This window comes from Rhinopithecus bieti, unplaced genomic scaffold (genome assembly GCF_001698545.2).
Source record: "Rhinopithecus bieti isolate Rb0 unplaced genomic scaffold, ASM169854v2 scaffold_42084, whole genome shotgun sequence".
Classification (NCBI taxonomy): domain Eukaryota; kingdom Metazoa; phylum Chordata; class Mammalia; order Primates; family Cercopithecidae; genus Rhinopithecus; species Rhinopithecus bieti.
In genome coordinates, this window is record NW_016818934.1 from 2,937,332 (window position 1) to 2,954,479 (window position 17,148).

General features: G+C 48.7%; 1 protein-coding gene across 15 annotated transcripts in view; it reads right to left on the bottom strand.

Annotated features, from left to right (window-relative positions):
- Positions 1–17,148, bottom strand: part of LOXHD1 (lipoxygenase homology PLAT domains 1) — a 132,095-nt gene that overhangs the window by 38,131 nt on the left and 76,816 nt on the right. For 11 of the 15 annotated variants that reach the window (XM_017857837.1, XM_017857836.1, XM_017857838.1 and 8 more), the window contains 6 exons: positions 15,443–15,597; positions 10,974–11,183; positions 10,733–10,868; positions 8,379–8,587; positions 7,377–7,562; positions 4,418–4,545 (listed from right to left, as the gene is read on the bottom strand). In XM_017857837.1, coding sequence (XP_017713326.1) covers positions 4,418–4,545; positions 7,377–7,562; positions 8,379–8,587; positions 10,733–10,868; positions 10,974–11,183; positions 15,443–15,597 — 1,024 coding nt within the window. Of the gene's footprint in view, positions 1–4,417; positions 4,546–7,376; positions 7,563–8,378; positions 8,588–10,732; positions 10,869–10,973; positions 11,184–15,442; positions 15,598–17,148 lie in introns of those variants that run through there. The other 4 variants (XM_017857842.1, XM_017857841.1, XM_017857843.1 and 1 more) reach the window with 3 other exon arrangements.

The following is a 17,148-nucleotide window of genomic DNA, read 5'->3' on the forward strand; positions in this document are numbered from 1 at the left end:
TTTCAGATTTCTGGCCTCTGGATAAATGAGAGAAGAAAATTCTGTTGTTTTAATTACCATATGTTTGTGGTAATTTTGTATCACAACCTCAGGAAATTAATATAGCCCCAAGTGGTGTGAATGGAGAACTTTGGGACCAGAAAGCAGGTAGACAAGGGGAGGCTGCCCTGGAACTCACACAGAGAAAATTCCAAGCCTGGGATCAGTGAGCAGCAGGGAGTTGGCCTCAGTGATGATGTAAATGTCCATAGGGTTGAAGTAACTGGCACACAAAAGACAGAGCCTCCAGTCCCAGGCTCTGCTGATCTGGGTTCCTCAGAGACCATTGGAAAAACTGGACCCTGTGCATCCCCCATTAGACATACGAGGTGATGGGGAGCTGCATACCTATCTCATGGGCATCTTTGCTGTGGTTTGAGAGTAGAACAAGGCCAAATCTCAAACAGATTCTAAGTCTATTCTTGAATGCCATGATCAGACCTAGTACATATCTGCCAGTCTCCTCTTAAAGGGCAGCCCTTGAGCTACAGATGATGCTTTGAGAGGGGTGCCCAGCAGTGAGTGCTGGAACCTTTCAATTGTCTGACCTGGGTGCCCCTGGAAGGCAGCAGTTCCTGGAACTCAGCTTTCCTTCCTCTTCTCTCAGACCATTCATGCTGTCCCCTGGGACTCACCTCCAACCTCCTTGAGAAAGACTCAACCTTCCCACCCAAGTCTTCTGCCCATGGAGTCCCCAAAGATAAGACCTTTCCAGTCTCAGAACTTCATTGCTAACCAGACTAAGATTCAAGTGATAAACATGTGGAAGAGAGAGTCAAAACTTACAAGCTTACTACAGCCCTGGGCACGGTCACAACCAAATATTTCCCAATCCTCTCCTGAAAGGACAACTGGAATCCCATTTGAGTGTCTGTTCTCTGTTTCCATTCCCTTGAGCTCAGCCTCTTTCCATGCTTTTTGCAGTAAGGGTTAGTGAAAGCAACAGGCCATCCTGAGGGGTAAACCCAACAGAACTCTTGTGACACAAAAAGGGACCCAAAATCTTTTTTGTGTCCAGTCCAAGGAAGTTTCCATTTCACTAGGTCTCTACTGGCCTAGGCATGATCCCTCACAGGCATTTACTTCCCGCTATAGAAATAACACAACTCTTTGTCTAAAAATAGCTTCTACACCCACTGGACACCAATCACCTCAAATCCCTCTGTTGGAGACTCATCTCCTGAAAGTACGCATTACCTTTTAGGGCATCATTTTTTCTGAATGCCATATTAATTCACAAGCATCTCGGTGGGAGTTAATTTACCAGAACCATTTTCTCTGAAGTGGCAGGATGAGAAGTTAAGAAATTCAGCTGGGGAGTGGGATAGAGTGAATTGCTATTGGCTATTGTAAGCTTTGGCCCCTGGGTACAGCATCTGACTGCAGGAGCATTGCAGCAGTCAGAAGCCTCGTGATACCTTCTGTGTGAATGCATGCATGTCTCAGCCTCATTCTGGTCACATACCATTTCTTGGGGAAAGTATCACCTTGCACAATACCAAGCTGTGCCCACGACACATGTGCAGTGGGTCTCTCTGTCTACGTTCCCTAGTCAAGATGCAGACATTCTTAACAAGGACTTCAGGACACAGGTGAAACATCAGGCCACATGCAAATGAAAATATCAAAACATGTCTCGGGTAACAACTCTGAGCTTGCAAACCAGGGTTATTAAGAAATGATGGCTCTCCTCACAAAATAAATTTTTATTCAGAAAAAAAAAATCCTTCAACTAGCAACGTGCCTCAAAGCATTTACAATATGGTTGTATTTATAATAATGTGATTTTCAAGCAACATTTTTGGAATTTAGATACTTCCAGAAACAAGATGTCTCTTCCACCAGCAATTAAGCCTTGTACATCTGGAAAACAAGGTGGAATGTAGGTGTAGGATAATTAATCAGAAAAAATCCAGGAATATGGGGTTGGGTAATGATTAGAGTCAGAGTACAGAAGTAAAGACTATAGGAGGCTGAATATGCAAACAATAGTAGCCAGACCATGTGTGATAATAGAACTCTGAGCTACCTCCCCTGCAGCGACCATCCCAAGAAACCACAGTCTCTACAGAAATTGGCCCAGAATGATCAGGACTTGGGCAATGGCCCCCAGCTTCCCTATTTTGTCCCTGCTCCCAACTCAGGACTAACCAGACTGACGGACCAAATCCAAATATGGTCCCTAATGCAATCACGTATGAAACCCCGATTCTAGCTACCCAACCTCCAGCTCCACCATGCCAAAAATAATGCTTCATTACAAAGCTCCTCCTCCTCCCACAGCATTCAAATCTCTACCAAACCAAGTGATGGTGGCTGAGTCTCTTGCTACAGCAAGCTCTAAGTAGAGAGTTTCTGTTCTCATTTGGTCCTCCTTTATTTCTAGAACTAAGTTCAAATCCCAGTTCCCCTACTTACTTGCTGTATAACCTTGGGCAAGTTATTTCACCTCCATGTGTTTCAGGCATCTTATTAGTAATGTGGAGATGATAAGAGGGCAAAGAGTGATAAGAGGGGTGTTGTGAGTTAATATATGTTAAAAAGCACTTGCAACAGTGTCTGGCATGGAATAAATGTTCAATGCATATTAGCCATTATTATTATCACCATTGCTGTTGATATGGGAAGAATTCAAGGAGGCAATGGGAGTTGCAAAATGAGAGAGCAGAAGTGCTAAGACAGGCAAAAACTTTCCCATCAGATCCCCAGGGATAAGCTGCATAGGGCCCATAGGATGGGCAAAGCTCCAGCTTGCATGAGCTGCCTTGTCCACGAAAAGAAATGCTGCCTGGTCCCCAAAAGCTTCAGTAGCCACATCCTCATCATCACCAACAGCACCATCATCACAATTATCATCCCTACCATTATCACCTTCATCTCTATCACCACTGCCACCACCATCATCATCATCATCATCACCATCACAATTATCATCCCTACCATCATTACCTTCCTCCCTATCACCACCATCATCATCATAATCACCATCATCACCATCATTATCATCATCACCATCATTATCATCATCACCATCATCACAATTATCATTCCTACCATCATTTTCACCCCTATCATCACCACCATCATCATCATCCCTACTATCATCACCTTCATCCCTATCACCATCCTCATCATCACTACCACCATCACAGTCATCATCTCTACCATTCAGCACCATCAATATCACCAACCTCACTATCATCCACAATGTTCTCATCACCACCCCAATCCAGAAGTACTGAGTGCCTACTATAAGCAAGGCAAGAGCTAGGAGGTATGAGGGGCTCAAAAAGGAAGCCACCTGGGTCCTGCCCTCCAGCTAAGGGAAGGAGTGCTGTGTGTTCAGAGGCAAGTTGCTGTGGGTGGGATTTTAAAATGCTAAGCTTAGACTCTGAGTCTGTCATCTCTGGTTCTTAAGATGTCAGGGGCCGGGGATGTTTGGGGGACAGCAGCTGAACATGGCAAACCAGCCCAAACCCAGGACTATCTATACTGGGAATCCAAGGGAGGGCACGGACAGTGAGTACTATATGAGGGTCATCTTTAATGTCATTACGAATCACTAATGAGTGCTTAGGACTGGGGGCCATCTGGGTGTAGTTTGCAGTGCCACAGCTTAATGGCCATGGGACTCTGAGCATATGACTTTACCTTTTCATGCCTCAGTTTCTCACCTGTAAAATGGGGATGATAATAATTGAGTTATTATTATAGGGTTGTGGAAAAGATTAAGTGCATCAATACATGGCTTATTAGAGAACAATGCTTGGCACAAAACAAGCTCCTATAAATGTTAGTGTTGCTGTTATTGCTCTCCTTAGGTTAAGCTCTGTTAAGTACAAGGACCCTTGTCTTCTTGGCTACATCATCTCTTCAGTGCCTGAGTCAGTGCCTGGCATATACTAGGTGTTCAATCTTTTTTTTAATGTTTTGAAAATTGACTGCATTTTATTTTGTAATCATTTGAGACTTACAGAAAAGTTTCAAAAACAGAACAGAGCTTCTGTGCCCCCTTCACCTAGCTCTCCTTAATGTCAACATCTTATATTGCCATAGTACAATTAATGAAACTAAGACATTAACAATGATACAATACCGTCAACTAATCTACCAACCTTACAATAAACAATTCTGAGTACCAAATGAAAGAAAGAAGAAATGTTATGGGTAGAGGTGATCAAGGAATACTTCCTGGGGGAGGTAGATTTGAGCTGGCCCTTGAAAAAGAAAGGTATTGAGACAGAATAGGCAGACAGAGGATAGAAGGTCTCATGGTCTGCAGCGGGCATGTGAGAATCAGCCTGGCTGAGGGTAGGGTAGGGCAGAGGGGAAGAGTTGAATGTGGGAGGGGTGAGGGGTAGGGGCCACCTCCAGGTACCTGGCTTTCTTTTTGTCCAGCTGCATCTCCTCCGTGCTCCCGTTGATGCCATAGAGGGTCATGAAGATGTTGGAGTCAGTGCCCCCACCAACCACATCCCCTGTCCACACCGTCATTTCATAGAGAACCTGCCATGAGAGGAATGCGGGTGCTGAGTCTCAGCCTCACCCTCCAACCCCACCTGACCTGCCTCAGTCTCACCAGAGAAAGAGACACGCTGTCCAAGTTCCACGGCTCTGGAAAGAGCCCCTCCTCCAATCAACTGTAAATGCCTGGACAGCAAGAGGCAGCCTTGTCACTCTCTTATGGCCCCCACTGTACTCAGTCCCACCCTAGAAAGGAGTCCTGACAGAGAGCCCTTCTGCAATAGAAACATGATGGAAAGCCCGGCGTTAACTGACTCTTTGTCAGTTGAATCCCAACCTAAGTCCAGCTGTGCCAGTAGTGCATGGTGGCAAGACAGTGGCCTTTGGAGCCCTCCAGAGCTCCATGTGAATCCCAGATCTGTCACCTGCTGGCTGTTAGACCCGGGCAGATGCCTGACCTTACCAGCCTCTGCTCCCCTGTGGTAAAATAGGGATAAGCTCCCTTGCAGAGTGAGAGCTGCTGACAATTTGCATGACGCCTGGTGCTGAGCCTGCCACCTGTGTGGCCCCAAGCAGCAGCCAAAACTCTGGGTGTCAGTTCCCCTTCATGCCACAGCCTGCACATGCCCTGCGGCTGCGAATGAGGGATGCCATCAGGAGTGATGTTTACAGAGGGAGTGCTGCCTCAATCCACTTGAGAAGTGGGACAATCCCCTACTTCCATGATGTTCACTTGAGATTGGGGTTTTGCCATTTAGCCTGAGGTGTGTGCCAAAGAGAATGTATGCCCTCTGTCTCCACTGGAGGGTGAGGTGCAGCCTGCTCTTCCTGGTGTGCCTCCACCAAGCCCCCACCTCGGTTCTTCCTCTGTGAGGCAGCCTCGTGGCAAGAGAAAGCACTTACACTGTTCTAGAATGTTCTTTGGTCCCAGATTCTTACTCTCTTCCTTCTTACCAAGTGCCCCTGAACTCACAGTGAAGTCTGAAGGTTCAGGAGAGGATCAGACTTACGGTAGGGGAAGGGCCATCTTGACCGTCTCCTTTGAATGTACCTGGCCCAGTGTGTCCCTTTTCTGGAGGCTGCTACATTCCTCTATCACCTGTGCAGGGGCCTGGTTCCCATTATCCAGAAGCCTGGACCTCTAAACCCGAGCTATTAATCACGGTGGTCATGTCCCCATCATTGTGCCTGGAGGGGGCTGCATGCTTTTCTGGCAGCATCTAGAATCTCTGCCAGGACACTGTGAGGTTTGAAGTATTCTGTGCAGGCCTGGCCCGCAGGAGAAATTCAGGACATGTTTGCTGAGGGAACGGATGAAGAGCCTCTTGCTTTACCAAGAAAATCCCCTTAGACCACCCAGCAAGGGCATTCATGATGGTCAGGAGGAGCCACTGGGAACAAAAGTGGGAGCCTAACATTTTTTTGCTCTTATCCAGGCAGGCATAAAAGATAGAATGATCAAAATGAATGCTTTAGCGGCCCCATGGAGACTGGCCCCTGAGAGCTGGTCCATCAGACTCTTGTGTTCTCTGCATCCATCTTTCTCTCCTTTACACAGACACATCTCTTTTTATGTAATAAGTGTGTTTCCAAAAAGAGACAGAAACAGTGCTCTTGTAATTCTAGTCTGATATCAGGTGTCCTGGGGAGATGGCCAGCCCAAAGAACCCTGCAGTTCTTTGTAAAGTGACAAACCTGTGTTCCTTTGTGCCATGGATAATGGGTGTAGGTCTGGATTTTCCTGGACTAAAGGGCTCCAAGGGAGCTACAGCTGCACTGCGTGGGGTGTGCATGTGTGCTGGGCGGTGGCACACAGGCTGGGAAGTGGGTCAGGTGGAGGTCCCTGGATGAACTGTGTGCTCACCCACACCATCCGTCTGGCCACAGATGGAGATGTCTGGGGGTTGGGGGAAGGATGTGAGATATAGAAAGTGCTACTCTCTGACTCTCCAGCAGGCGGGAAGCAGGAGACTGGCAGGCACCACACTCCTGCCTGTCAAGGTTTCAGAGCCCCACTTCTGTTTCCATATACAATGTAGGCAGCGCACACTCAGGTCCAGGTGATTTCTTCTCACTTTTGTGGGACAGCTTCTGACCTGGTCCAAGAAGCCCACTGGTTTTGATTCAGGACCACAGAAAAGGGCTGGGGCCTTCTGTTGACCCCATAGCCATGAGACAAAAAGAGAAACCAACAGGGTCAGGTGAAACAGAGGCTTCTGGGGCACCAAATGGCTGTGTGTCCTCGGATCCTAGCACCAGGCATCTGCCTCCTCCCTGGTCTGACCTGTGTGTTTATATAACTTATCCCAGGCCATTTGGCCAGTTAGAGGTGGAGCCAGGACCGAAGCTCAGACCTCTTGCCCTCCAGGCTTTTCCAGTTAAGAAGGGTATTGTGTGGACACCATTGGCTGCACCGTGAGACTCAGAGGTTCACAGTATCCCAGATGCCATCTTTCCTATCACCACCCTACTGCTGTTGATGGTGGATCCTTTGGTGAATAATGACCCTACCTATCTACATAGAGTTGCTTCCTCACAAAGCTCTTCATGAACTGTGATCTCATTAATTCTCACCAAGATCCTACATGGTACAGGCCATGAGTAGCAGGGATGCATTATTTCCAAGCAGTGTATGGGAAGACCAAGGCCCAGAGAAATGAGATGACTTGCCCAAGGTCACACAGCAGCAGACCAGAAGAGAGTTCAGTCTGTGGCTCCTAGCAAAGCACATCTGGCTAGCACACCAGGCTGCAGCCCCTGTGGATACCCCAGTGATGAGTCTCCTACTTCTTCCACTTCTGTCTCCCCTGCTGCTCCCCACCTCAACCTGCACTGCCCTGGCCATGCATTGCACACTCACAGTGCCCCCCTACCTTCACCCCGATGTTCACCACCATGGCATCCAGGAGGTCGAAGACACGAGAGGTGATGCCATCGCCTCTGTCCTTGGCAAGCCAGCAGTTACAGTTCAACATGTACTTAGTGCCCTGGGTAGGCACTGCCAAACACAACTCTTCCACCAGCCAGCAGCTCTCAGGGGAGGCCCCATCATGGCCCAGCTAAGAGGAGACACACCTGATCTGTGACGATCTGGGCACAACTGGGAAGGAAGTGCTCCCTGCCCAGCCCCCTCCCTCAGTGCTTCTTCCCTATGTGCTGTGCACTTGCTGGCCCAGGTCCCTCCCATAAAGGTGAAGAGATTTTGCAGATATAATTACAGTCTCTAATTAGGTGACTTTGAGTGGGTTGAACCTAATCAGGTGAGCCCTTAAAAAAGCATGTCTAGATGTCAGAGGTGAAGAAGTTGGAGATATTTGAAGCAGAAGAGATTGTCTCCTATTGAACAAGAAAACAGCTAGCTTTTGGAGACGGTCCCATGGTGGGGAATGGTGGGCCTCTGAGAGATGAAGGCCTCAGTCCTACACCCCAAGAAAATGAATTCTGCCAACAACCAGTGAGCTTGGAAGAGGACCCCAAGCCCCGGATAAAATCGCAGCCCTGGCTGCAACTTGATTTCAGCCCACTGAGATCTTGAAGATGGACCCCCACTAACTCACACCTAGACTCCTGATCCATGAAACTGTGAGATAATACATTTGTGTTGCTTTAAGGCACTAAGTTTGTGATACTCTGTTACACAGCCATGAAAACTAATACACAGAACATTCCCACTGGGTGGGTGGAAGACAGACACACAGAGGGGCAGGTGGCTCACCCAAATCACCTGGCTAGTTGGTTCTCCTCTGCTACCTGCTCTAAGGGGTGCTTCAGGTAGGCTGCTCTTCCCAGCCTGCACTCTCCCACCCACCCAGGTACTGGTCAGCTCCGTCTGTCCCTATGGTGGTCACTATTATGGGGCCCCAAGAAGCCAGCACCTCTATTTTCTTGATGATGCCCACATCCAAGCCTGCAACGTAGAACTCCTCCACAGAGCCACGGCTGAAGCCCCTCTTCCCTCGGGGGTAGTCCAACCAGATGCGCTTACTACGTTCATCATCCTCTCCGATGAGGAAGATGAAGGCTCGGCTGTCAGTGGCTGCATCCTTGTGCTTCCCAGTGGTGACCGACACATAGTAGGGAATAACTGCAAGAGATTATGGGGCCCAGCCTCATAACAGACCAGGTGGACAAGGCACTGCCTCATAGGCGCACAGATTTGGAAGTGACCTCTGAGGGCACTGATCTCAGCTCCTTGCTCAGAGACAAAGTGCAATGAGCCCTTCAGACTGGTAAGTTATCTGTGGTGCGTGTCTCCTCTCCAAGGACTGAGGGAGTTGCTAACTCCCAATGTACAGACAAAAGACAGCATTCTTGTCACTTGTTTGGAGTGTCAAGCTTCTAAAAGCTCTTTTGACCAATTATCCCACTTGAACCTAGCATTATTACGTGAAGGAGCGTAAGAAAAATAACCTCTCATCACGTATAGGCGTTATATGCCCCAAAAGAACACTATGGTCAACAAAAATGCTGTTGGCAAAAGCAAGGTCTCATAGAAAGAAGGAATTTGAAGAACAATAAAAATGTATCATATATGCAACACAGTGAATGGAAGTCCTAGAAGACAGCAATTTCCAAAACACACCAGATTAATTAGCATAAAACTTGCTCAGGTAGTGTCCATAGAGTCGCAGTTTCCATTCTTCCAACTATCCATTCTTCTTGCAGCTGGGGTGGTTATGATACATAAGGAGACATTGTTGGGTAGGTTTCTGGGGAAATCTTTTTTTTTTTTTTTTTTTTGAGACAGAGTTTCACTCTTGTTGCCCAGGCTGGAGTGCAATGGCATGATCTCGGTTCACTGCAACCTCTGCCTCCCAGATTCAAGCGATTCTCCCGCCTCAGCTTCCTGAGTAGCTGGGATTACAGGTATGTGCCACCACGCCTGGCTAATTTTGTATTTTTAGTAGAGACAGGGTTTCTCCATGTTGGTTAGGCTGGTCTCAAACTCCCGACCTCAGGTGATCCACCTACCTCAGCCTCCCAAAGTAATGGAATTACAGGCACAAGCCACCACGCCTGGCTGGGAAATCTCTTTTAAAAGGTCTAACTCAACTGGGAGGAGTACTCTTTTTTTCCTTACCCTGCCATTCATTCTGCTTGGAATATGGATATGATGGCTGGAGCTCCAACATTCATCTTGGAACCATGGGCAACATTTAGGTCATTTATAAGGTTGCCAGAGTGACCAGGTTAAAGGAACCTAGGTCCTTGATTGCACTGGAACTGCTGTATTAGTCCCAGGTGGACTACCTTTGGACTTTCATGTGAGTGAAAACAAAAATTCCTAATTTGTTTGTGACCATTTCCAGGTCTCTGTCATTTGCAGTTACTAATTGATACAAGTTGGAAACCTTTCTCCTGGTTCATCTTCCTCAATAGCTTGAGAGACACTACCCTGGTATAGTGGATTTTAGGTTATACAATCTGTTATCTCTTTGAAAAGTTTCCAAACTGTCTCTTCCTGGCTGGAATTACCTGCACATGGCTTTATTTTATCTTTACAGCGGAGGCTTTCCACAGGTGATCACAGTGCTTAAGGAAAGGCACTTTCTTGGGGGTCCTATCACTTATTTACAGAGTGAGAAGGTAAAGCTGTAAGCAGACTGGCTTTCTCTGCCTGACTCCACAGATCCACCGTGTGGCCTTCTGGAGGGGGCTAACATGGTTGCCATACTCTTATGTTTAAGAGAACTGACTAGGAAGGTAGTGCATTCAAATGTTCAATAGACAATTATAGAACTGCCTTATCTCAAAAATCTGGTTGGCAAAATGAACTTGCTGGGGAATTATGATATTGTTTTATGGAGGAGGAAAAAACTGAAGCCAAGAGACTGACTTGTCCAAGGCCACACATTTTACTGTCAGAACCGGAAATGGAACTTCAGTCCCCAAACGACCATCTCAGGACTTCTTCCCCTGCCTTCACCACCACATCATGCCTTAAGTTTGCATGGCTAAGTGCTTTGTGTGATGTTCTAGTGACATGTAAGGGATGTTCATTCTCACTCTAACCTCCTTTAACCTTTGTTTCCCCATCTGCAAAGGGGGCTTAGCCCTGCCCTCTCACTTTGCAGGGTTGTTCTGGGGATAAAACAGGCAATACGTGTGAAAACTATGTAAATGACTAAGAGTTAGATATGTCATCAGCTCAAGAGTGGCTTATCCAAGAATTGCTTTAAAAATTTCCATGTGCCTGGTCCCCATCTAAAGAGCTCCCTGGTTGGCTTACTTGGGCCCTCCTGAACGTAGTCAGCCATGGGCCCGGTCACTGTGTTGATGTCAACATCGGCCATCTTGGAGCTCAGGGCGATCTCCCAGAAGTCAGCAGGGCTGCTGCAGTTGCTGCTGCGGTCCCCAGTGTACTCCTGTGTGGGAGAGCAGGACTGGCACTTGCAACTCCAGCACCTCCACGCCGAGGGACCTCCCCTAGGCATGAGGATGGCCACAGGCCTGTAGGCCCCTTGCCTCACCTTCTCGTAAAAGAGCCTCTCGAGTCGCCCATCCTCCTTCTTCAGGGACAGCCAGCGCCCACACAGGAACAGGAACTCATCCTCATTGGTGTCATTCCAGATCTCCACCTTCTCCACGTACCAGTCTGCGCACCACTTGGAGTTGTCGTGGCGGAGCTTGATCTTGTAGATGACGCCTAGGTCAGCGGCCTCAATGATGAAAGTGTCAGCCTGGGGAGCCCAGATGTGGGGACTCAGATGGTGGGGGGTGTACCCCATTCAACCCACTCCAGCCCAACCCTCTAGGGCCTTCCATCCCACTCAGTTGCCGTGCTGAACAGACCTTCCTTGCCAGGGTGCCCCCCAGACCCAAATCCCCAACACTGAGCCTGTGTGGTCCAAGGCCTCATATCCACAGTGGTCCCATCTTGCAGTCCACTTATATGTGTGGTGCCATGGAGAAAACTGCCTTCACTACATTCCTCTTGGGAGAAGCCTGTGGGTGTTTGGAAGCCTCCTCTGTGTAAGGGGGGTGGGGCCTGAAGGCCATGGGCAGAGGCAGAGGAGGGGTGGTCAGCCGGTCCTGTTCCCGGATTCCTTAGCTATGCTGAGCATTGGGGATGAGTCCAGCTGTGGCAGCCAGAGGGCAAAAGCTCTTCTAAAGATGAACTTCTGAGTAACGGGAGGGGGTTTGAAATTCCCTGGGAGATGCTGAGAGGGAGTTTGATGAACCAGTAAGGTGGGGCTACAGGAGAGGAGGCAGTAGAGGTGAGGCTCTGGGGGAGGCAAGGCTGTGGAGGGACTCGGGCACAAACATCTGGGATGCAGGCTCAAGAGGGTTTTGTGGGGGTTGTGATACAAGGCGCTCATCTGTGTCCCTGAGTCTGTCTTCAGTCAAGTGGACACTCCACTCTTGTGTGCTGATTCTTTGAGGGGAGCTCAGTCAGGTGTGGATCCCAGGCTTTGAATGAGAGGGGGCCAAGACAGAGTTTGAATGTGGGAGGCAGAAGTCAGGATGGGAGCCTGAGGAGGGTGAGAGGGGACAGGTGACACTGAGTGGCACCTACTTTCCTTCCGAAAGATTTGCTGAGCACAGGTGCCATGTGAGTCACTGTGCTGACCCCTAGGAAACCAGAGATGAATAGAATAGGATGCCCTCTGTCCCCAGGACCCCACAGTCCAGTGCAGCAAGAGGAGAGGATGGGTAATTCCAGCTCAGATGGTGGGAACAACCACCTGTGTGAGGACTAGAGCCAGGCCTAGGAAGACAGACTTCTCCAGGTGTCAGCATTAAGCTGCAGCTGCGGGGCTGGGTTTTCCAGGCAGCTCAGGTGGGGACAGCCCATGGCCAAGGCAGCTGCAGGTAAATAGCAGCTAGTGGTGTGTGACTGAAAGCAGATGTGGATGGGAGCAGTCCTGGGGTGCTGGCGATCCACTGGGTTCACCAGAGTAAGAATGGGCCCACCCTGAGATACAACAATTCCACTTGTTTGCATCTGTCCTGGGGGAAGACCTTCACATTGCACAAAGATGTTTATTACAGATCATTTTTACAGAGGAAAATTGGAAGCCATCTGGGGTCCCGTGCTTGGGGAGTAGCTACATAACTGGCAAAGCCTTTCCTGAAGAATGTTGTGTGTGCAGTGGTTATAGAGAAGAGTCACCTCCATCTATGTTTGAATACCGGGGCAGAGAGAGATTTCCAAGGCAGCCATGCACGCCAAGGGCAAGTTAAAGAAGTGTTTATATAGCATAATGCCTTTTATGTAAAAAAGTAATACCACGGAATGGCTTACCTATTTTCTATGGGTGCATGCACATGTAAGCAGAGAAAATGTTTGGAAAAATGCTGAGGCAGGAGAGAGGGTGGGGTATTCTGGAAACTGCACTCAGTGGTCCACAGAGGGCACTCTGAACAGGCCAGTGTGGGTAGGCTGTGAAGGTCTGCAAATCCCGTGAAGGACTCAGGGTAGATGTGGGATCCATGGGGAGCCTCTGCAGGCTTGAAATTAGATAGTGACTGGTCAGCTTTGGACAGGTTAACTGAGGAAGCTGGAGGGTGGGTTGGATGGCAGGGCCTTGAGCAGAGAGACCACGCTGGCTCAGTGAGTGAGCTGAAATGAGGCAGGGCTGAGTGAATACAGGGCAGACTTGGCCGATTTGAGGTTATTTAGAAGGAAGACTCTGGAACCTGGTGATTGATTGAATGTGGGTGGGGAGGGGTTTCCAACAGGGAGAAGGATGTCCAGGATGACTTCCATATTCTGGAGTGATCAGAGAAATGGAAGCTTCTAGATGTTGTGCAGTAAACTTAAGGTCACATGGTTAGTAACTGAGCCAGAAGTTGCACCAGCTCCCCTGATGGGGTGTCAAAACTGGAGGAAAAGAGAAGAAAGTGATGGGGCAGAATGGGGCAAAGATTTTTTCTTGTGACGTAACAGTTTGCTGAGAGAGAAGAAAAAAAAATGGAATCTGAACACAGAGGGGAATGGCTTGCATCACCTTCATTTATTTACTTAATCCATATTTACTGAATGCTTACTCTTTGCCAGAGTCTGTAAATAAAGCCATGCGTAAAAATGGACCTCTCAGCTGTATGCTGCACATTGCTGCTTTTACAATGCATTTACCAGGCATCGATACCAGGCATCAACTAAGGCAGGGGGCAGGTGAGCTTTCCCAAGGCTTGACAACATCCAGCACAGACAAAGAGCTACCTGCCTGCCAGACATGGTTCTAGACGCTTTGCATTTTTAATTCAGTTGGCCTTCACAATAACTCAAAATTAACTCTTTTTTAGGGTGGGGGAAAAGGAGGCACAGAGATGTTAAGTAACTTGTCTAAGATCACACAGCTAGTGTCAGAGCCAGGATCTGAGCTCAGGTGACCTGCCCCTAGCATCTGGGGACCTGATAAATAATATCCCTAGTGTAGAGTCAGGGACAATCACATAAATCGCTTGACCTTTTTGGTATTCCATTTTTGCAAGATGGAAAGAGGAGGATAGGACTCCTCCTACCTACTTTATAAGGGCAGTGAACAATTATATCTCTTGTGGAACATGAATGTGTATGTTTTAGATTATTTCTTCCTGGTACAACATGCTCTTACATCTTGTCCTGTTTTTCAGCCCAGAGGTCTAATTAGCAATCATACTGCTATTTCTGCTTCAAATGCAGTAAACTGAAGTTAAAGGTAAATGGTTTCTATCTGGATGATGAACCAATGAATGGGAGTGCTGGGGTCTGACTCCTGGAGACCTGGCAGCCAGGCTGGGGCTCTTTCCACACTGTCTGACTCATGGAGTCACCAGCCAGCTGCAGACCCACTTAGATGACACCCACCTTTCTAGTCCCAGGGCTAATATCCTCCTTACTAGTAGAGTGGTTCAATGCTAAGGGATAAGCCTGGCTGAGGGTGAGGTTTAAGGAGACCCTTGATAAATACCCATTGGCTGATGTATGAAATCCTCAGACATGCACAGCCACGGGCAAGAGCACAGATTGAGTTAGGAGCCAATCCCCTTAACCTGATCTCCCTGTGGAGATAGCCTGGCCTGTGGGGATTTCAGGCAGATTTCAGTGCATGGAGAGGAGAAGGAAAGGAGACTGAGGAGCAAGTGTGGGGAGGGGCAGGGGGCATGCCAGAAAGGGCACGGAGTGGAGGAGTAGAGGCAGGGAGCGGGGAGCCAAGCTTGCCAGAAGGGAAGTTTCACAAAACCCACCCTTAGAGACCCCTGTGGTTTTGTAAAATCAGTCTGTCAGGGCTGGAAGGGCCTTATACATTACCCAGTCGTGTGGTTTTCAAGCCTTTTTACAGTCACAGAACCGTTTTCTTAACAGAGGGCTTGCTTGGCACTGTGATCAACAGGCCAGGTCAAAGTGGATCCACCTGGGAGGGAGTGGGGTGTCCAACTGCACCTGTCTCCACCACTCCCAAGGCTCCCAAGGCCCTTGGAGCCACCTGCAGCTCTACACAACACAATTTAGCCAATTCATATCTGACCCTTCAATTTACAGATGAGGAAACTGAGGCCAGAGAATTTGAAGCAGATAAGGAACTGATAGCAGAACCAGGCCTCCAGATCCCCTCTCCACCCCACAGTTCAAGTCTCTGTCAGTGTCAGCACAGCCCTTGCCATTCTGCAGTGTTCACCTCCACATTCATGAACCATGCACAGTGAACTGGATTTTCTGAAGACGACCCAGCCCCATGCAACCAACAACCTGGAGCTCCAGCAGGCCACCTGGTTGCCCAAGGCCGGCCTTCTGCTCCACCTCATCCCCTATGCAGGACCCAGGGTGGGTGCATCAGCTAGGAGAGGGGAACAAGGAGCACTTGCAGGGGAAGGGCAAGAGCAGAGGCCCAAATGAGTGTGCACGATGCCCCATGGAGTTCCTGGATGTCCCCGGGAACCAAGAAGAACTGGCGCTTAGATCGCTAGACCTGGGGAGGAGGGAAGGAGGGTAAAGTCCATGTACCCCTCATACCGTTCCTCTCTCGAACTTGTTGGTCCGGTTCTCTGACTTGCCAAGGTATCGCTCCCCGGTGTCCCCGAGGTCTCCATAGATGGTGATGTACACCTTGGCGTCCGTCCCTGCCCCGGGAATGTTCCCTGTGAAGATCTGCACCGAGTACAGCACAACTGGGCAGGTGGTGGGACAGACAGACAAAGGGAAGAAAAGGGTGACAGAGCTTTAGGTCTTGGGGAACTGGATTTTTAGGAGGTGCTACTTCTGGCCTAGGACTCGAGGGGTTAGCCTTCTGTTTGCTCAATTATGCATATTCAGCTTCAAATCCATGTGGATTCTCCAGCGGGAAGTGTGCTCATCTGATCTAGACCCAGGTGGGCTCTATGAGACCCCAAAAATAGAAACTTTTTGAAGTACCCCTCAAACCATCTATCTGCCCATATAGCTGCCTGCACTGCACAGGGAGAAGGACTCAGAAACTACCTGAGATGTGTCCACACCGCAGTTGCTAAATCTGCCTGCCATGATACATGGCAATAAAATGCATTCCGATTTGAGGGTGACCAGTGTCAACACCAGATCCTTCTAAATGGTTCACAGAAAAAAAAAATATTGTTTAAAGAACAGTTTCCCCTCTGTTCATTTCCTCATGTTCATTTATTCTCCAACCCACTGCCACCCTTCCCTGCCCCAGCGCTCCAGGCCAACTCCTCACCAAAGCCACTGTGACTGCCACCCTCTCCTTGGTCTCCCATAGCCCATAGGGAGGGCTCAACAAATATTGGTGTGACAATTATTAAAATTACTATGAAAATAAAATGCATGGTATCTTGCTTTTGTTCTGCTGTTTTATTTAAGGAAAATAAAAGATCTCCTTTCCCAACCTTCTCCTTAGCAGAGAGACTCAAGTCTTGCGTTTTATGAAGGCTAAAATTGGTTGGCCCCTCTCTGTATCCTCTGTCTTTACAGATTTTGAGTTTCAGGCCAGGGAAGAGGGGACTTGGCTGGATTATCTCCAAGGTGAGAAATAGAAGCTGAAAGGCAGAGGTGGCCAAAGTGGGAGAAAGGTTAACTTCCCTTCCCCTGGGAGGGAGTGAGGATTCAGGAGTATTCGTGGGCCACAGGGACCCCTCACCTGCACACAGGGACCCTACAGGGAAGTGACTGCTGGGCTTCTTTGGGGACTTGAAGCTTTGGGGCCTCAAGGGTGGAACAGAGAGTCTTTTGACAAAGCCAGATTCATGCAGGAGTGTTTCTGGTCACCCAGAGAAATGATACTTGTGTGCTGGTGGAGAGCCAGTAGTGACTCTGTGTGACAGTGAGCACAGCTGGGAGTGGCACTCACCCTGGACTAAGGGCCAGGCCTCTTCTGTGAGCCTCAGGATTCCTAGAAGACCCTCAAAAAGGGGATTCCCCTCCCTGTCGTGAACGAGATGGACTTTCTTATCAGTCCTTGCAAGTGGGCTCAGAACCACATTTAATTAAACGTAGAAAAGTAAAGTGATGTGAGTTGCTTGTCCTGATGGCTGTGGAACACATTCACACCCACAGCAGGGTTCCCATGATTTTCTCATTTTCCACTGGGTTCCGCAGCATTATTCCCTCCTGCTCTCCTTCTGTGTGGCTGGACACTCCTTCTTGGGTAGCTTTATGGTTTCCTAATCTTCCACCTGTGCCTTGGATGCCAAGGCCTCCCAGGTTCCACCCACATTCCTCAGCTCTCA